At 41.9% G+C, this 21,273-nt stretch overlaps 1 protein-coding gene across 3 annotated transcripts in view; it reads right to left on the bottom strand.

The window, feature by feature from the left end:
- The window catches only part of Scube2 (signal peptide, CUB domain and EGF like domain containing 2), a 77,760-nt gene that overhangs the window by 32,356 nt on the left and 24,131 nt on the right, over window positions 1-21,273 (bottom strand). The window contains exons 6-16 of one of the 3 annotated variants that reach the window (XM_046438295.2): window positions 20,463-20,579; window positions 19,692-19,781; window positions 15,297-15,413; window positions 14,211-14,333; window positions 11,105-11,221; window positions 9,690-9,812; window positions 9,128-9,244; window positions 8,779-8,865; window positions 6,498-6,602; window positions 3,772-3,927; window positions 3,186-3,392 (exon numbers count right to left, since the gene is read on the bottom strand). In XM_046438295.2, coding sequence (XP_046294251.1) covers window positions 3,186-3,392; window positions 3,772-3,927; window positions 6,498-6,602; window positions 8,779-8,865; window positions 9,128-9,244; window positions 9,690-9,812; window positions 11,105-11,221; window positions 14,211-14,333; window positions 15,297-15,413; window positions 19,692-19,781; window positions 20,463-20,579 — 1,359 coding nt within the window. The remainder of the gene's footprint in view (window positions 1-3,185; window positions 3,393-3,771; window positions 3,928-6,497; window positions 6,603-8,778; window positions 8,866-9,127; window positions 9,245-9,689; window positions 9,813-11,104; window positions 11,222-14,210; window positions 14,334-15,296; window positions 15,414-19,691; window positions 19,782-20,462; window positions 20,580-21,273) is intronic. The other 2 variants (XM_046438296.2, XM_046438297.2) reach the window with 2 other exon arrangements.

Here is a 21,273-nt window from a genome sequence, read left to right as displayed (position 1 = left end):
ATAGCTTGCTTCATCCTATCCTTTGCATTTCTGCTCAAATGACACTTTGCAATGAGGCCTTCACTGACCACAGTCAGCATTTGGGGAAAATGAGTTCCTTTTCATCCCTCACTTTGCCTGAGTACCTTCTATTGCACTCCCCAGCTAGCCTGCTCTCTGCACCCTTGTCACCATCTGCTGCATGCTGTATGTCTACGTTCATGGGTTGGCTGCCTGTCTCCCCCTCCAGAACTGTAAACTTCATGAGGGCTGAGATTTTTACTTATATTTTTCATTGCTGGATTCTGGCACCTAAAGTGGTACCTGACACACAGGAAGAGCTTAGTAAATATTTATTGGGGGACTGCATAAAATTTCATTTTCATATGTACCTAAAAAACAAACAAGAAAAAACACATAGCAAATTATAACACTGATCGATGCTGGGAAGTGGGATGGGCAGCTGTGGGGAAAACTTTCATCTTTACTATATGTATTTCTGTACCACTTGGAACATGTAGCACTTTTAAAATTAAAACTAAATTAAGGGGCTTGGGGTGTGGCTCAGTGGTAGAGCGCTTGCTTAGCATGCGTGAGGCACCAGGTTTGATTCTCAGCACCACATATAAATAAGTAAAAAATAAAGGTCCATCAAAAACTAAATAAAATAAAATAAAAATAAATAAATAAACTAAATTGAAATATCTTAACAGATAAACAATAATTCCATTTCTCCTTCCAGGTCATTCAAAACACTTTTGGGGAGGCTTTAACATCATTTGAACATGTTGTCCAAGGGTTCGTATGTTGACATTTAATCTCCATTGTGACATACTAAGAGAGTGCAAAGTTAAACCAACTGAAACATTTAAAGGTGAGATCTTTGGGAAGTGACCAGGATTAGATAAGTTGGAGCCCTCTGATGGAACTGGTGGATTTATAAGAGAGAAGGAGTAGTGCCAGCTACACAGAAGGCCAAGGCTCAAGAGAGAGATCAGAACACACACACACACACACACACAAAATGCCATGTACCTGCTGGGTAAAAATCTTTTCTAATTAACACATTCAACCTTTCTTTGTATCTATTCCTTCCTCTAGCAGACAGAAGAAAAGAAGGAATGCCAGTAATTCCTTATGCAAGAGGGGGAAAGTAGGGCTGATGGAATCTTCAACATTGCTTTCTGACAAGGTGGCAAAGATTTGATCTCATGTAGGCTACAAAATTCATCCAATTTTAGAGGGAGCTTGAGATAAGCCACACTGTCTCTCTTAGGAACAAATCCAACCAAATTTAGCATGACAACCAAATTTAGCGTGGCATCTCAGGGGCACCTTCACACACCACAAGAGAGACAAAACCCTCTACAGTATCCTTCACAGGTTGTCATGATCATGAGGCCTCTGTTAACTCCTGCCCCTATCCTTGGTTTAGTTCCCAGAAGCATACCATACCCATGATAGTATTAGTAATGGTCTCCCTGGGGAGTTGGTCCACCTGCCCTTTATAATAGTTTTCCTACATTCTTAACAGACCATGAAGGCTCCCTGGTGAGCTCACAGGCTTACCCCAACAGGAGAGTTAGTGGGGAGAGGGGTGCAGTTTAGTTCTGAGAGGTCAAGAAGAGGCCCAGCTTGCCCACCCCAAGTTTCTTCACTCACCCTAAAAAGTAGGGAGGCAAAGCCAACCTTCACCACTATTTTGGCATGGAAACTGGAGCTCTTGGGATTTAAAATTAGAATAAATCAACCAGATGGGTTATATTTAATTTCTTTTTCTTCTTTCTTCTTAAAAGAATCAGCTGGAGTAAAAGTCAGAGGTCTCCGGGAACCAGCCCCTTGTGAACAGTTACACTTGATTTTCACCAAGTTTTGGCAAAGGAACAGATTGGAGCTGTGGTGCTATTGTTGACAGTTTGGCTGGGCTCAGCTTTGCTTATTCACAAACCCTAACTTATTACATCTTACCTAAGCTGCAGTTCTCAGGCCTCATGATTCTACTGACACTTAAAAAAAAAAAAAAAAAAAAATATATATATATATATATATATATATATATATGGTTGTAGTTGGGCACAATACCTTTTTAATTTATTTTTATGTGGTGCTGAGGATCGAACCCAGGGCCTCGCACGTGCTAAGCAAGCGCTCTACTGCTGAGCCACAACCCCAGTCCCTATTGACAATTTTAGAAAGAATATCTATTTACTTTGAGGAGGCTGACTATTGAACTCCACCTTATTTGGAACCAGAGCACAGACTTTAGAATTAGACCACCAATGAGATCTTCAGCAAAAGAAGAGCTTCAGGCTGTTCACCTATTAAACCTGGCAGGGTTACTATGAGGATTAAATGAGATAATGGAGACACAGGGCTCAGTGTTGTGCTTGCTAATAGAACTCAAAAAATTGCCATTACTACTATAAAGTGAGACTCCATTTTTCCCTATTTAAGACTTTTCAAGTAGAGTCTCCCCTGGAGACTGGCCTGGAACAGCCTCTGACAACAAAAACATTTTAAAACTGATCACTGTGGAACCTTTTGCTAGATTTATCAGAAGAACTGAAAGTTTGTCAAAGTTAATCCTCAAACATATCACAGAACAACAACATACCACAGAACTGACACTCCTAGGAGCCTTGTGCAGAAGCTCAGGACTCTCACAAGGCAGCAGCGTGGCCCTAGCTTTGCCTCTGTACAAGACTATGGACAGGAGTTTGTTCCCTGCTACCAGCAATCAAGCCAGAGAGAAGTGCCTTTAGGAAGTGATGACAGAATGGAGTATGAAAAAGGCTCTGGGGTGCCTCACACCCCAGTCCTGCCCCAGCCAGGGAACAGGGCTCTAAAAAATAAAAATAAAAAGTACAAAGAAGATCCCTTGGGGATTTAAAGGGCAGCATCCTTCCTATAAATCCTGACTCTTTCTTTTTGTCCCTCAGTTCAACAGTGACTTCAGTCCCCACCACAAGCTAGGCATGGTGCCAGGTGCCAGGGAAAGAGGTGAGCAACACTAACTCAGCCCCCAGGGAGCTCCAGGTCTCGTAGGCAGGACAGCACTAGCATGACAGGTACCAGATGAGAAAGGGCTTCCAAAGGCGTTCTATGAGCCCAGAGAAGGAAGGATGGCCCAGATTCCCCACTGGTTACCTTTAGTGTTCACAGAGCTCAATGCAGTTCTGTAGACAGGCATGTCCTGGGCTACTCACCGCATTGGTTTTCTGTATGGCCCTGACCCACTCCACAGGACTCTGCCTGCTGTTCGGATGTTCTGGGAGACTTTTTAGTCACATCAAGGTCCATGCCTGAGAGCTGAAGGTGAAACTGCTCCCTGTGGGCAGCCTTCCTGAGCGTGCGGATGGCCTTCCGCAGCCGCTTCTCTGTTCGCTTCACAATACAGCTCAGATCACAAGAAGCTGCAGAAACAAGGACAGCAACATGGGGGGGAAGTCAGGCTGCAGTGTGTGAGGATGTCCAGACCAACTGCAGGGCCCACCAACACCCCGAGTTCCCTGTGGACCAGAAAGGGCGAGACCTGGAGGTGGGCACCTAGCAGGCTGGGCAGCATTCAATTCAAACAGAAATTTATTGACCAAAACGATAGCTTTGGGTCTTTTTGAAGCAGAGAAAATCATCAGGTTCTAAACCAATTTGTGTAGTTTGGGGGTGAAAATAAAACAGGAGATACTTCAGTGTTTGCACTACTTTCCCCCCAGGAATGATGAAAGGTAAAAGGTAAAGAAAGAAGGAGCAAGCTGTGAGAAGCCTGGCACCACGGATGGCTTTCAGACCAACCTGTCACCTCCTTTTGGTAAGTTTCACGCTCAAACTCAACAGTGATAAACATTTCCTTAGGGGTGCTTGATCGGCCAGGGGGTGCTGGGACTTGCTTGCCAGGGCTGCATGTAAGGTTTACGTAGCGAAAGCTCTCTTTTACTGAGCTGTGCTTCTCTGTATGAAGAAACAAAATTATCGGGAGCCAAGTCCTGGCAAAGCACTCAGTTGAACATTCGCTAAAGCTCAGTAAACATTTCATTAAAACAACTCTCCAGGGACTACGTGATTAACTCCACATGGCGAGACGCTGAAAGCCCCCAGCTTGGAGCATGATGACATTTTCATCTTGAAGAGCCAGTATCGCCTCCTATATAACTTTACAATCTAGCTCTTGAAAATTCTTTTCATGGACAAATGCTGGGTGTGTCCGACTAGCCAGCCACATGTGTGGAAGAGGAGAACCAGGGGTCGTTTCACATCAAAACCCTGCTGATAGTTTGCTGAGATGTGCCCACATTCTCACAGTTGTTTTTTGTGGTTGTTGTTTTTGTTTTTTGGTACTGGGGATGGAACCAGAGATGCTTAACCACTGAGCCACATCCCCAGTCCATTTTACTTTTTGACACAGGGTCTTGCTAAATTGCTTAGGGCCTCGCTAAATTGCCCAGGCTGGCTTCAAACTTGCCTCAGTCTCCTGAGTTGCTGGGATTACAGGTAGGTGCCACCATGCCTGGCTTCACAGTTGGTTTCCTTAAAACTGGACTGTGAGGGCCCCAGCAGAGGGAATTAGTGCAGGAGCAGAAGGGAAACCAACTTCTGCTTTCAGGCAAACTGACCCTGACATAATTCTAACCAGAAGGGAGAGCTGGAAAGCATATCAACAGTGATGTCTCATTTTTATTTTGTTTTTCTGTTTTGTTTTTCTTTTTCTTTTTGTGGTACTGGGGATTGAACCCCAGGGCAGGGGAGGAGGGGTGCTCTACTACTGAGCTGCATCCCAGCCCTTTTTGTTTCTTATTGCTGCTCTGGCTGGCCTCGAACTTGCCATCCTCCCTGCCCCAGCCTCCTGAGTTGCTGAGTTCACAGGTATGTGCCACCACACCCAGCTTGATGTCTCATGTTTAAATAACTAGGGGAAAAAAATGGCACAAAGAATCAACAGAACCAAACAATATCATGAAGGCATCTAGGATGACAGTGGAATTTTTGTATGTCACCAGGATTTGCATATCTCTGTTCCTGACTTTGGCAGTCTCCCATCCCAGCGACTTCCAGTGAATCTGGTGATTAATGATTGCTAACAGGAATCAAAGATCAAGCAGGTCCACATATCCACATGATTAATTTGGCTCTATTTTAAAATGTTATTTTATTGAACTGAAGAATTATCTTTGTATTCTTCTTTAACATTACAAGTATATTCAAAACAATAGCTCATCAAGAGCCAAAAGAGATAAATTTATTTCTTCTCTATATTTTCTCCTAAAAGATGTTTTACCTTTTCATAAAATTAACTTAAAATTGTAAACTAAAAAGATATTCATCTTGAAACTTTTTCCTTTCAATTTTCCCATATCTACTTTTTTAAAGCTTTTTATTTTGAAGTTCAGATTCCTAGAAAAGTTGCTAAGATAGTATTGAGAGTTCCCACATAACCTCTACTCAGTTTACCCTGCTAACATCTTACCCTAACATCATATTTATCAAAACTAAGAAATTAGCATATTGGTATAATCCATTAAGTAGACTCCAGACCAAATCTTTTTTTAATAATGCTTCCTTCTGGTTTAAAAGTATGAATGCTCACTAAGGAGCATATTAAAAATGTAGAAAAAATTAAAATCAATCACTTGTCATCCTCTACCCAGATATAACCATTACTCACACAGTGATCTTTCTGTTTTTCTTCCACTTCACTTTTCATACAATTTAGATTGTATTAGATATATAGTTGTTTCTGTCCCCCTTTCCATCTTAGCATTATAACAAGGACATTTTCCTGCCATTAAACATTCTTTTAATACATATAGTTAATAGCTGCCTAATATTCCATAAAATAGAGGTACCAAAATTGATGTTGGTTAGTTACCAGCAGGAAGTCAAAGTAACTAGAGTAAGCTTTATTTTTATTTATTTATTTATTTTTTTGAGGGTAGACTGGGGAAAGAAACCTCTTAATACATAAATCCTTATTTTTTTTTTATCTCCAAAAGTATCCTCTGAAATAATACAGAAAATGTGAGCTGAGGAAGAAAGAAGAGAAAGATGTTGCTTGTTTCAGTAAGGCCAATTATACTTAGATGGTATTTGTTCTGTTGAAGCCAATGGAGTCACAGTTTCCAAAAAACAGAGCAGCAGGAATGCTGGATATTACATCTTTGTTCATCAAAGCTATCATTTCTGAGCCAACCCTTTTTTTTCAAATTTCTTTGGCTTGCTCTTCAAGCAAACTCTAAGATCCAGAAAATTTAACCCAATGCAAACACACATTGCTAATTCATCTTAAGCCCTTATTGACTCCTTTGAACTCACAGGTTTTTCCTGAGCTTCATCAACTACTTTATGGAGGAAGCTCAGAAGTACAATCCCAAAAGGGTATAGGGGTGCTAAGCTAGGCTCTGCTCCCTCTGGTGACAAAAGTCCCTGGAGATGCTGAAGTTCAATCCCATCTGAAGTGCCCCTCAGACCTCCGGCTCAGGCATCACAGGCCCCTTTCCCAACACACCAGCCATCTGATTCCATACCTGGTAGTGCTGGTCGCAGACCCTCGGGAAACAGCTCAGCCTTTTTCAAACTACACTTGCCTTCATTTAACTTAAAGGTTACACTTGTCCTGATGGTGGTGACATCTTCAGAAAGAAACAAGTGAGAGAAGTTACCTTCAAAGGCAAAGGAACGGAAACACCAGGTGGATGTTGACTGGGTCCCACTGCACGGCACACCCTGAGCCCCCTCTCTCACCTGAGACCAAGAAAGGTTTGGATCATGGAATGCTCATTACCCTGGACTGGGGACACCTGGAGCTTTCTCGGTGTTACACTAATCTCCTCAGGGGAGAGATGAATGAATCCAATGTTCAAATATAACAAAGAAAGAGCCAAAAACAGCCTCCACGGTGAGATAAAAGATGAGGCTGGGGCAGGGGCTGTAGCTCAGTGGCAGAGTGCTTGCCTAGCACATGTGAGGCACAGGGTTTGATCTTTAGCACTGCATAAAAATAATAAACAAATAAAATAAAGGCATGATGTCCATCTACAACTAAAGAAAAATTTTTTTAAAAAAAGATGAGGCCAATTTTGTTCCTGTCTGATAATGAAGTCCAATTTCTCAGTCTCAAATCTGGATAAGACCATCTAAGGAGAGAGTGAAGGGAAGACTCTCCCATGTATGCCTGCCCTGAGAGGATAGGGCTGAGGCAGCTGCCAATCCAGACATTATTAGATTTCCAGGGCCTGGCAGGGAACACAGGTCCCACTCTAAGGGGCTTTGTGCAGAATTCTGGGGGCAGTCCCAGAATCAGTCTTCACCACACATTAGGCTCTGGAATCCATGACCTACATTTGGATTCTAGATCCTTGACTTGTGATAAGAACTTGAGCAAGTTTTTATTTATTTTTTAATTACTTTTATTTTTTAAATACATGACAGCAGAATGTATCATAATTCTTATTACACATTGAGCAAGTTTTTAATCTCCCTAAGCCTCAGTTTCTTCATCTGTAAAATAGACACATTTAAGTACCTATGTTACCAGGCTGTTGTAAGGATTAAGTGTAATAACGCCAAAAAAAAAAAAAAAAAGAAGAAGAAGAAGTTGTTTAGCTGGCTGACTGCTACACAGTAAAAACTGAGTAGCTGTTGGCTATTTGCTTTCCCACCCTTGGGTAGCCTAAATCACCAAGGAATCATCACTGAGGAATTTGATGAAACATACCATGATGTCCACTCTGACTGGGTCCCAAACATCCAACAAAAAGGGCAGTGAATGGGACTGGAGTAATGGCTCAGTGGTAGAGGGCTTGCCTAGCATGCGTGAGGCAAAAACTCACAGGTTTTTCCTGAGCTTCATAACTACGTTATGGAAGAAGCTCAGAAGTACAACCCCCAAAAGGTTTTGATTCTCAGCACCATGTATAAATAAATAAAGGTCCTTTGACAACTTAAAAAAAAAAAAAAAAATATATATATATATATATATATATATATATATATATATATATGTATGTATGTATGAATGGCAGTGAATGATAGTGCTTAAGATTCTGAACTCAGATTGCCTAGGTTCAAATCCTGGTTCTTCTATTTCTTACTGGAATTTTATCTCTCTGAGCTTCAGTGCCTTGTCTGGTTAATGAGGATACTAATAAAATTGACTCAGAGGATTGTGGTATAGATTAAATCAGTTAATACATATAATTTAGTGGGCAGCACATTTTAACTACTTGATTACTGCACAGCTTGGGTATCTATCTTTGCCCATAAAGGTAATATGGACATCAAGATGTCATATGGGCCTCATTCAGATATTCTTATGACAGAGTGACAAATGTGCATACATCTGAGCAGATAAGGCCTAATGAAAACTCTGGATCTCATTCTTAGTCTTTTGACAAATTGGAAAGGATTTGCCCTTTTGGGGGCAGAATCATTGCTCCATCTGTTCTGCCCAGGACTATCTCCATTAATGCCAGGTATCCAGGCACATTTCTTGCAGGCCCTCTGAGACATAGAGGGAATTTGGGAGACCTGAGTTTCCTAGTTCCAGAGCTCTGTGGGTCTCTGTCCAATATGTTGACCCACCAGGGTTGAACACAGTGCTGCTGAGTACACGGTGAATGTTCAATAAGTATCTGTTACATGGGTGAGTCAGATTCGAGGCACTAAGTCTGCAGACAAGAACATCTTGCAAATGCTCAAGCCTCGAGATTAAGAAAGAAAAAAACAAATCCAGTGCCCAAGAACAGCACCCTTGCATAAAGGCCACTGAACACAAGCCCCAAGAAAATACGTAGATTTGGTAATTACCCCCAAAAGCAGAGTCATTTGATTTTTGCTGTTTGCTCCTGAGAGGAGAAGAAGAGCCGCAGGTGACAGAATAGGCCTCTTGCAGTCCTGACAGACAGAATGTGAATTGTCAAATGCATAAGCAAGGTTACTATGGGCTATCCTGATGGCAGCTAAAATCACCCCCACCCCACTCTTATTTGTATCACTAGAAAAACACCCAGCATATGGGGCCTGAAAGCATGGGCCTCTGGTGGTCAAAAGTATCTGGTCAAGGACCTGAAAGGCCTTTGAGGGATTCCAGCACCTACAGGCCAGGAAGACCTGGCCCTGGTATGAGGATCTGCCCCTGGGGACCAAACCCACTCACCTGAAGAGAGGTGAATGCCAGAGTGACATCTTAGGAAGCACCTGTCTCCTCCACCACTCTTCCCACAATGCAGGGACACATGGGGTGACACACTAGTGGACAGGAACCCCTTCACTTCTAAACAGGACAAAACACAGACACTTACAGAAAGAGAAGGACATTTCTAAGTGTGACAAGGACAGCTGAATCCCATGCACCAAAGGCCCCAAGTAAAGAAAATAAAGCTGATGCCCACACAGAACACAGACACAGGCCCCACTTCCCACCAAGGTCAAGGAGTCCCTCCCTGGTGTGCAATTTTTTTCATGCAGAAGAGCAACCAGGGAAACAGAAGTAAGTTCCAACCTACGCAGAAGCACAGAAGGAAACACCAAAGAGCCTGAAAAGTATCTCCTGTTTTTGGACTATTTAAAGACTGGCTGCTGCTGCAAAGGGGAGAAAATCTTATGGAGAAGGTCAGGGTGCTCTAGGTCCAGAGGACATGGAGCACGCAGAGCCTCCCACCTCTGGGCCAGCAGTGAGCCCCACTGGCTATGTCTGCTCTGTGGCCGGTGCCCCTTACCCACACAGTCCTTTTTATTCCAGTGGAGCTTGTACCCGGGATGGCACTGGCATTCATAGCTGCCCACTGTGTTTGCACAGACCTGCTGACAGCCTCCGTTGTTGATGCTGCACTCGTTGGTGTCTGTGGAACAAGATGCTCCCCTGTCACAGCAGCATGTCACTGAAAGGGCTGACACTATCCTTCCCTTGAGGAAGGAGCAGCAGCGACGTCACATGGTTGAAAGTCACCAAACAAAGGAAAGATGCTGACTGCCTTCAAACTTGGCACCCACTGACCACATGCCCCAAATTTCCCATTGGCATGAGCCTCACTAGGGGAGGTCTCAAGTTCCTCTGTTCACTGAACCATTGCCCAGTTAGGAAACCTCAGAAGGGACCACACTCTGCTTTCAGATGTTCAAACTTGGACACCCCACAGGCTTCTAATTTAAAACTCCATCATATTCTGTGTTGAACATCAAGGGAGTCAGAATTCAGACTCCTATCTGACTGTTGCCTCAGTTGAGGTACAGAAAACAGAAGTGGCATATACTGACTCGTGTCAACACGAGACTAAGTCCCATCAGAAGGAGGCCCCAGATTCACTTCCATATTTAGGGTACATTTTGTTAGTGTTTCTTGGCAAACTCAGTAGCTATACAGTTAGGCATGTTAAGGATGTGTTGAGGAGGAAGGAGACAACATGATCCATTCTTCTTAAGCACAGGAAAGAAAGACTAGGCAGCAAGTATTCAGGCCAGTGGTTCCCAAGTCCTGCAGATTCTCAGAATTACCTTGAAATCTGAATCTGTGTTCTCAAAGATTGCTGGGTGAATCTGATGGCCAGGGGAATGGAATGGGAGTCAGTTGGTGCTGAATCTGATTTAGACTATAGCCTGCTTGACTTCAAGGTTATGAGACTACGTTGCTAAATGTGAACAAAATGGAGAGAGAAATACAATGGTTCCACTTGCAGTTCAAAGACCTAACTATGGGGCTCGGACTAAGGTTTTGTGCAGCCAGTGCTCTGCACAGCAGGAATTGGTTGGTGCCCTGCCAAGCCTCTCTGAGGACTGCAACTTTACTGTCTGATGTGAAGTTCCAGTGGACAGGGTCTCAGCTCCTGAGAGACCCTCCCACTCTCTGAATACAACCACAAGTCAATAAAGTCAAGGAAGAATCAATCCACAGCTGAAAGAGCTCAGTTTCTCTCTCTGCTCCACTTCACACCAGACATGTTAAAAGGATAAATGTGGACAGGTCCTCTTTCAGCAAATGCTTCCCTTAAGATGATGGACCTGTTGCAATTGTGCAGGGACTGTGATGTACCTTTTACCCCTACTGTAGGAAAATAAACCTTGGAGATGAGCCCTGCTCCCCACCCCCAGGACCAACTTCACCCTATCTCCCAAGCCTAGAGGACAGTCCACTCACCTCCACAGTGGGTGAAGCCATAGAGAGTGTACCCTTTGTTGCAAGCACAAGCAAATGTGCCAGGGTGGTTGATACAGCTGTGGTCACAGGTCCTATCCAAAGAGCACTCATCCACATCTGTAATTGCCAAAGGGAGAGGGCTGATGAAACCAGCTCTGACAAATGAGGGGAGAGGTTTATAATAAACGCCAGTTGCTGAGCAAGAACCCAAACAACACATGGCGGTGGGGGAGATTTCCTATTCATCCTCCTCTCTCATTTGTGTCAAAGAAAGAATTGAGCAGCCCACCATAGGTCTGCTCACTGCCAGGACCCTTATTTCCAAATTCTGTTGCAAACTGCACATACCTTTAGGTTTAATTTGTCTCTTTCACCCATACTTATTTGCAAAGATAAGTAAATGAAAGTCACATGAGATAACATACCTAAAAAAGATTTTTGAAAACTATATTATAAACAATGATACTAGCTGTACATTATTATTGTTATATTACTATTGGTAAAATAGCACCAGTAATTTTATAAGCTATGGTGAAATAAACAAAGGAAACCCTTGTGTTGGAAGTAAATCTGGTTCTCCTCTCTTTCTGATCTTCCCAGAATTAGTCTTCAGATTAACCAAGAAGCCAGTTAATCCTGGGTTTTAAAGCCCTCTGCACTAAAAGAATGTATCAACATTAATAACCTCTGTAGTTTTCTATGGCAGACATGGAAATTAGGTGGTTAAACTCTAAACTGGTTCTCCTTGACCAGTCCCTTGGTTGTGTTCCTCCCCCATAGTCCAGCACCATGTGTCCCCTATCTTCCTGGTTCAGTGAAAATGCATGTGTCCCCTATCTTCCTGGTTCAGTGTAAATGCATCCTTGGCTACGGATGGGGTTATGCACACTAGCCTCAGGAAACTGCATGTGTCTATCTAATCATCTCTTCTTGCATGGTCTGGCCCCCACGTCTTTCCTGTAGACTTCCTCAAGTCTTTAGAGGGTTTTAAAGTTACAACTTATGTCTCCAAATGGATAAACCAGGATGAGTGCAGCACTTGGTGGAAGCTAACTAGACCATTTCTACACCACTTTTTCAACACTGAATGTGCCACAAGAAACTACATTAATAAAAAACAAACATTTGGATGGATCAGGAGGAATGAAAAAGTGAAATAAAAAAGGGCAAATTCTTGCAAAATATATTCATTCCTAGCTTTTCCCAGAAATCCTGGCAATTTTTCCAGCAAATTTGTTCTGTGCAAATATTTATTCTAGTAAGATTGATCAGTGAAAAACGAGAAAAAGTCAGTTTCTTCCCTAGTAATTGATGCCATTCTATGAAATCTGTTATTAATATCAGCCAGTTGCTGAGAAAGTGGACTCGTTCAGTAGCTGACTTTGGCAGCTCACTCTAGGCTTTCTCTTTGCCAAAAATAATGAGATCACTTTCCTAATTCCTTTTTAATGTGTTTACACAGCTTAAACAGTATTGCTTGCTCTATACATTATAAAACATTATGTGGAACAGCAAATTTGCTTTCCAAGTCAAACTGAAGAAAACCACACAATGATCATCTAGCACTAACTCACTGAATTTAAAGGAGAATATATTTGAACTGCCCGGCAAATTATGTATTAATAAAACCTAATTCACACCATACAGTTTTTTAAAAAGATAATGTTACAACTTTGTTATACAAAGTGAAATCAGATCTTTACCACTGAGCTACAGTCCTAGTCTTTTCTATTTTTTGTTTTGAGATGGGCTTGCTACATTATTGAGGCTGTCCTTGAACCTGGCAATCCTCTTGCCTCAGACTCTTGAGAAGCTGGGATTACAAACTTGTGCCACCACACCTGGCCTGACTCTGATTTAATGCTGAGATTTCTAACAAGCCAAATAAGGCAGTCTTTATTCCCAGAAACACAGCAAGAACAAATGACAGCAGATCTTTTCTGAGAGTTTTTCCTGTATATTAATAGGACATAAAAGTGCTTATCTGAAACTATTTTTTTTGAGAGAGAGAGAGAATTTTTTAAATATTTATTTATTTTTTTAGTTTTCGATGGACACATCTTTGTATGTGGTGCTGAGGATCGAACCCGGGCCGCAAGCATACCAGGTGAGCATGCTACCACTTGAGCCACATCCCCAGCCCTGTTTATCTGAAACTATTAATGATAACATGCCCCAAGACAGCTTCCCACCACCCAAAACAATTGTTAATACCAATGACTGCTGCCAAAGGAAGTTTCCTTGCTGTCCACCTTATGTGGGAAGGATGTATTTGAAAAGGGGTCTGTAATACTGCTTAAGAACCAACCAGTGTCTCTACCACACAACCCCCTCCCTCCATCTCTAACCTTCTTCTAAGCATCAAAGGCTGGTTATTCAAAACAAGAACTATAGGAAGAGACCAGCCGGTTCATGGTCTTGGTTATGAACCCATCTTTTGGCTAGGAAGGTGTGTTCTCTAATTCTACAGATTTTTGCTAAAAACCTTTTTTGTCATCAGGTCAATAACATGAAAATAATTCTTAAAAAAGGAAAATTATCCATATCTCAACACCCTGATGCAACCCTGTTTGCATTGCATTTCATTCCATTTCAAGCAGTGAGTGCTGCTGTAGTCACATCAGGTGGATTCTTTGAGGTGTTCTTTTTTTTTTTTTTTTTCGTACCAGGGATTGAATCCAAGGGTGCCTAACCACTTAGCCACATCCCCAGTCCTTTTTATTTTTTATTTTGAGACAGGGTCTCACTAGGTTGCTTACAGCCTTGCCAAGTTGCTGAGGCTGACTTTGAACCTGAGATTCTCCTGCCTCAGCCTCCAGAGCTGCTGGGATTACAGGAGTGTGCCACCATGCCCAGCTGAGATGTTCTAATCATTAATAACTTAATTTCCAAAATATACCTGTGAGCTACATTCTTGCTTTTATTCTACCTATCAGATGAAATAAGTGAAGCCCAAGTTAGAAGTTGGATTAGTGACTCTTGTCAGGAAACCAGTTGAGCCAGAGTCTACTGGGGAATGTGGGGTGGGGGGCGGAGAGGTGGGTAACACCTTCTCTGTTCCAACCAGAGGACCATTGCAGAGCACTGATACATTTTCAGCACATACCTTGGCAAGACTTCTCATCAGTTAATAATTTAAATCCTTTTGTGCAGCTACAATCAAAACTGCCCACAGTATTTTTGCAGAAGTGATCACAACCTCCATTTCGGATCTGGCACTCATCAATATCTGTAACAGACAAGCAACAGCAAACCAGAGAGCAAAATTGCCTTGCTTCCCACAAATCCCCCAAGTGCTGTTGTGTGTGCTCATTATTCTCTGAAATAAAAACAGATCCTGAAAAGCATTTAAAAATGTTTGCTAATGTTTTTAATCTTATATGTTTTCTTGTCTGGCTGAACCAGTTTTGAAAGACAGGGTCATTCAAACTGACTTCCGATGCCCTTAACAAGTATTAAGGAAACAAACAGTGGGAACGAGTAGTGATGCCCCATTCTATTTCCATGCTTGTAGTACTCTCTCAAGATAAGATATAGTTCCCATTAGTAAACATTCTATTCTAGATTAATGATTAAAGTTATAAGGGACTAGAGCATTTGTTTTGGCAAATTACACAATGATCAAATGGCCCCAACGTTTTTAAATGATTCCTGATACTCAATCTTATCTGTTCTCAGTTTTATCTCATATCTATTTTTTATCATGCTAAAGAACTAATCCTTTGTACTCTTGCCTGTGAAATACTAGCAAGTTAATGGAATCTGTCTTCATCAGTATAAGTTAATGGTACAGTTATTCATTAAGTTCTCTGGATAATAATCTTGACTGTTATTTACATAATAATTTTGAGGCTATTATTTATGATAGGTTGATATTATCTCCCGCCAATGAATGTTTCCTTGAACTGACTTTTTCTAATAAGGCCACTGCCTGCATTGGATTATTTGATCCTTGTAGAGGCTGACCTTCTCAACAGTTAGTGTAATTAAGTTGATTTTAATTAAGCTTACTCAATTATAACCGTCCACTAGCCCAGAGAAGAAAAGCTCACATTAATATGAATCATAAGCAAATCTGGAGTCATTTGAAGGTCATGGAGGGAAAGCCCTGGTTCTATTGCACACATCAGCAGTACGGGACCCTCTCCAGAAGAGGGTGTACAGACCCTCCACCCCCATAGGTGAAGACTACCTTTACATGTCTTCCCATCCAACTGGAGAGTGAATCCCACTGGACAACTGCAGTGAACACCTGTTGAAGTATCCTTGCAAGTACGATCACAGCCTCCATTGTTGACAGCACATGTTTCTGACAAGGAGGTAGAAAAGGCAGTTAGCTTCCCAAAGAAGTGCTGATATGGTTGTTAATGTTTGACAAAGCTTGTGAAAGCCAGAAAGCATGGTGGAATGGTTAGTCACACCTTAAGTCTCTGCTACATGCAGTTAAGATAGAGGAAAAGCAGGTGCAGCTTCCACCCATCTAAATGGGGTATATTTCTGGAGGAAGAGTGTCAGGATGACCAGAGGAGTAAAGATGTCTCCTAACCTACAGAACCATTCCCCACTCCAGGTAGACTTAAAGTCACTAACAATTCCTGATGTCTGGGTATGGTGGCACATGCCTGTAATCCCTGCAGCTAGGAGGCTGAGGTAGGATTGCAAGTTCAAGGCCAGCTGGAGCAACTTGGCAAGAAAAAAATTTAAAAAAAATAAAAGGAACTGGGGATTTAACTCACTGGTAAAAAACGTCCCTGAGTTCAATACCCAGTAAAAAAAAAAAAAAAAAAAAGGTTCCTGATGATCCATAACCAGCAAACTGCTAAGAATGATCACCTCTGGCAGGCGAGATGAGAGTGCAGTGCAAAGGGGAATGTTCTTTTCTGAATCCCAAATCTTCTTTTTTCAGTCTTAGTAATGGACACAGCAAGAGAGGGTAAATAAGTACTGCCCACCCCAGCCATGCCATTTTTAAAACTAATGACTTAAATTGCCTGTCAAGTAAATGAAAAATAAGCCATATTAGTTATATTGCAACTATGTAGAGGAGGAACAATAAGCAAAGGGCCTGCTAGTTCTGCATTTCACAACAGTTATTCCAAGTAACAGGAAAGTGAGACTCGACATTCATTCCATTGTTGGCATATAGACACATAGAACATCATTTTACTTCCATGACTACAGAATTTGAAACCCTGGGGAAACAAGTTGAGTTCTAATTAAAAAGACATCAGTAATATATATGTTTTTCTCTATTTCCTCTCAAAAACCTCACTAAAATGGAGTAAATCAATTTTTTATAGTATAAATCCTTAAGGACAAGAAAGGAAGAAGAGACAACAGATGAAAGATATCAAATATTTTGGAAGTGGCATGTCAATGGAGGAACAGTAACTGGCACAACAGAAAGCTAAATTCTAGGAATCTGCAGAAGGGCTACCTATAAGTAGCAAAGCTCACTTGAATAACAGAATCAAAGAATGGTCCAAATTGGAGGAATTGGAGGTGTCAAGTTACTCTAGAAGCAGAGGTGAAGATGGAGTTAAAATAGAAGGATAATTGAGAGTCTGTATAAGAGGCAGACAAACCCCCAGAGCTCCTTCTTAATTCTGAACAGTCATGTGACTACCTCTTTCCTAATCTGGCTACAGCAAGAGGAGTTTATGCTTTGGAGAAGCTGGACCAGAGAAGTGCCAGGAATAGCAGAGGAGGAGAGGGAGGAAGGGTCGGGTAAAAGTTTATTCCCTGAGAAGAGAGATCTTTAGCCCACAGCCTCCCATACCAGCTCCTAGCAGGCTGGCAGCTAAGTTTATATTCTCTAGGCAGGAGATGGAAGGAATCCTGTCTAGCTAAATTGACCTGCCTAAGTAAAAAGATTTATAAGTACTGGTATTCGAGGATCTTTAAATGAAACAGTTAAGTCACTTCTAATCACCTAAACATGAAGTCCACTGGCCAACAGAATATTCAATTGGCTTTTTTAAAATATTTTTTTAGTTGTAGCTGGACACAATACCTTTATTTTATTTATTCATTTATTTTTTATGTGGTGCTGAGGATCGAACCCAGCAGCTCACATGTGCTAGGCAAGCACTCCACCATGAGCCACAGCCCTGGCCCCTCCAATTAGCTTTTTAGATTCACAATTAAATGTGAAAAAATCAGTCAAGAATCACTAGACTGCTGGGCATAGTGGCATATACCTGTAATCCCAGTGATTTGGAAAGTTGAGGCAGGAGAATCTCAACTTCTAGGCCAGCCTGGGCAACTAAACCACACTCTGTTTCAAATTTTTAAAAAATTTTTAAAAATGGTCTGGGGATATAGCTCAGTGGTAAAGTACCTCTGGGTTCAACCCCCTAGGTTAAAAAACAAAAACAAACAAACAAAAAAACACCACATATTTTAGGAAAGCCTCTACATGTGAAATACATATACCAAGTCAAACAGGGAAAAAGAAATTTGGAGGAAAAAGAGAAGTTAAAATCTTCTCATTTCCTCAGAGAGATAAGAGAAGCATTCATGAAGTGAAAATAAGTTTCTACAACAAAAGACCAAATAAAATTCCTGAAAAATTAAAATATGAACTCAGAAGTTATATCTATCTATCTATCTATATATATATCCTGTAGAAAGATTAAAAGAAAAAAGTGAAAAAATTTTCTAGAAAGTAGGAAAAAAATACAAAGAAGTAAAAAGAGAAGAAAAGTAAATAATCAATTTGGGAGTTAAAGCAGTCAACCAGTAGGAGTTCCAGAGACAAAGAACAGAGAAAATAGAGTAAAGAAAATATGGAAGAAAATTTCTCAGAACCAAGGAACCTGAATGCCCATCTTGAAGAGGCCTACTAAGTACTCAGCATGTGGGAAAATTCACAGTTGAGGGATATACTGTGAAATTTCATTTGTTGTACTGACAAGGACAAGACTTGGGATCCTCCAAAACAGAGCAGCAGAGGGAATTCCTAGGCTGCTGGGAAAGGACTTGCTGAGAGAGGAGCTGTGGGCAGGAGCTGGGCCTCCTAGAGCAGGGAAGCCTCAGGTTAGGCTGGCCAGAGAAGGGAACCCAGTTAGGAAGCATCCTGCTGTATTTGAACACACTGCAAAGGGTTTTAGAAAGCTGTGCAAGAGATTTGCCAAAGAATTGGAAGGAGGTATTTAGAAAATTAACCAAAGAAAATACAATCATATCTCATTGTGTGACTCGGGGTAAATCCTATGTAGCTATGGGTCATCACAAGAACATAAACATATAATATTGACTTAAATTGTGATAGAACACTATTAAGGGCATGGGTGAGAGGATAGATGTGCAAGTGTGCTGGAGGAGGGGAAGCAGGGAGGGATAAAACCTAATCTTCCACAACGGGAAGTCAAAAGCTACACCTGAAACTGACACATCAAGAAATAGCAAAAAGTGGGCTAGGGTTGTGGCTCAGCAGGAGAGTGCTGGCCTAGCAAGTGCGAGGCCCTGGGTTCGATCCTCAGCACCACATAAAAATAAATAAAATAAAGGTATTGCATCCAACTACAACTGAAAAAAAAAAGAAAATAAATAAATAAATAAATAGCAAAAAGTGCACACTTCATTTTTTCAGACCTTGGGTAAGGATGAGCAAAAAGAAAACACTAAGAGAATTGAGAATTATGGCCTCTGGGAAAAGGGCTGAGGAAATGAGAAGGTCTGAGATAAGGAAATTATATATTTCATTATAAGCTAAGTGGTAATTAAGGTTTTATAGAATTAATGTATACTACTTTAATTTTAAGACAAATTTAAATTAATTTTAAAGAGCAGAAAAGTTACCTGCTTGGTAACCGATGACTGTTCATTGTCATACCTATTATAATCCAGAAGCTGTCAAAAGATCAGTTTTGTTTAGATAGAGCCAAACTCCCCAGAATAATGTCAAAGGAACTGTCTGGTCCCCATCCTTATGGTCACTGCCTCGACTTCTCTTTCATCTCCAGCTTGACTGTCAGGCCTACTGGCAAACCATCCCACATCCCACAGCCAAGTGCCACTCTTCTCCATTCATCTCCCCTACCACTAACACTGGCTGAGTCAGAAATGGAAGACTCAGTGGACACAAAAACTGACAAATAACCATGCTAAGCTGGAGGCTGCCCAAAGCGCCTCTCTCATTATAGCAACTCAGAAGGCAGGGAACTGGCATCCCCTGGCCACCCACTAAGTCCCAGGCCCTGGACTCTGGGCCCTTTTGCATATTATTATCTTAACTGAGCTTCCTGATAAGCCTAAGAGGTAGATTCTATTACATCCATTTTAAAGAAAGACCTAGAGTCAGAGTCTCAGGGCAGTTTGCCAAGTGTCACAGCTAGTTGGGGCAATGCTAGGACATTGACTTGATTATTCTGAAGGATTGGCCAGCACTCTTCCCACAGTCCCCTGACCTTAGATGGTGACTAAGCAACAGCAGTGGGAGAAGAACAGACACACCCTGGCTTTGCAGCTCACCCTAGTCCAGCTGGTTGAGGGTACGTGGCCCCCAACCTCAGGCCTGATGCAGTGAGCTGAGAAGGAAAAGGGACAATGGCAGTGGCCAGGGGAGGGGAAAGAAGGTGCCTACCCATGAGCAGCCTCCGTTTCACACGCTTATCCCCATCTGCCACTGATGTGGCATTGTTCTCTGTCACCTCCAGGGCAGTGTCCTCTCGCTCTACAAGAGAAGCAAAAGACCACAGTTCTCAGGCTGAATGAGTCACATTATTCATTCCTTCAGCAACCATTTCTGCTAAAATCCCAGACACAAGAACAATGTAAAATGTGTGACTCTGTTCACTCAATAAAAATGTGCTATAATGAGGCTCTGAGAGAAACACTGTGTGTTAAATGGCCGCAGATCCTTATAAATGTTAAATGTAGAAAAGGTTTTGGAAGTATACTGCACTGACCAAAGAGACACTAGGGAATGCAAGCTTCAGCTCACTCCAGTAACCTTAGTTCAGAACAAAAAAGAACTTGAGCCTGGAAATCTCTAAAATAGAACTAGCAAAGGACAGACATCCCACCAGAAATATGCATCCCTGGCTCCTGCTGACTGTAAAGCTTGCTGCATTATCACAAACAGCTAGCTCTAACTTTGTGTTGTCCTGGCCCTTTGGGATGTGTTTTCCAGGTGAAGGAGGAAGGGCTTTCCAAGGTCTCACAGGGAGAGAGGGGGACCTCCAGCCCAGAACTAGACCATTCCCACTGCACCATTGAAGCAGCAGTGCCTGTTTGGGGCCAGATGCACCAGAAATACCCTGCATCTAGCACTAAACTCCAATGAGGGTAAGGTGAAGGTTAGCAGTGGGTAGGCTGGGGCAGACTCTCACCCAGTGTGGGGACTACCACTCACCAAGGCAGCTCCTCCCATCTGTGTGCAACTTGTACTGTGGATGGCAGCTACACTCGGGCCCTTCAGCCGTGTCTTCGCAGGAGTGCTGACACCCACCATTTCCATGGTTACAGGTCACTGAGAGCAAAATGCATCAATACATAAAGCACTGAGGTTTCCACAACCAGGGTTGTTTGCTTTGGAGGAACTCTGATTTTTACTCTGCAAGTATTTGAGGGCCTAGTGCATGCCAGGCTCTGTGCATAAAAGAGAGAATTCCCATTCAGGCCTTGTCCATGGCTGCCTAAGCAGATAGTCATAGAACAAATCATAGAAATAAATGCTGAAACATAAGTTTGAACAAAGTCATGTGGGAGGGTGAAGATGGCAGAGTTGGGAGGAATTATACTAAGAGATTCTAGGCTATTGCTCTGCTCTAACTAATGAATTTTGCCTGTATGAGGCTTTGCGAAATGCCATAGCACTTCATATCTGGAGTAAACTGACAATATTTAATTTGTACATATATGTTAGGATTACTCTCAGACTCCATCTGGATTTGTTAAAATGGAAGATACTCAGAGGAGATGATGATTCTTTGCACATAGTTAATGCAGCATTAACCAATAATTATGAAGACTGTGTATGAACGCATTGATGACAGGCCAAAAAATAAATTAAAAATGTCAACTACCAGGCTATCTGCTCATCAAACTATTAATAGAGTCACCTCTGGCAAAGGAAATGGGAGAGGGAAATTACTTTAGAGTGTCTGAATTTTTACATCGGCCTTTGCAATTTTTCTAATTTAAGAGAACTAATTACACATTTG

This window comes from Marmota monax, unplaced genomic scaffold (assembly GCF_021218885.2).
Source record: "Marmota monax isolate L192 unplaced genomic scaffold, Marmota_monax_Labrador192_F-V1.1 WCK01_AAM20220418_F8-fsc00061, whole genome shotgun sequence".
Taxonomy (NCBI): Eukaryota; Metazoa; Chordata; class Mammalia; order Rodentia; family Sciuridae; genus Marmota; species Marmota monax.
Note: the sequence above shows the minus strand (reverse complement) of the source record. Positions and strands in the feature narration are given on the sequence as shown.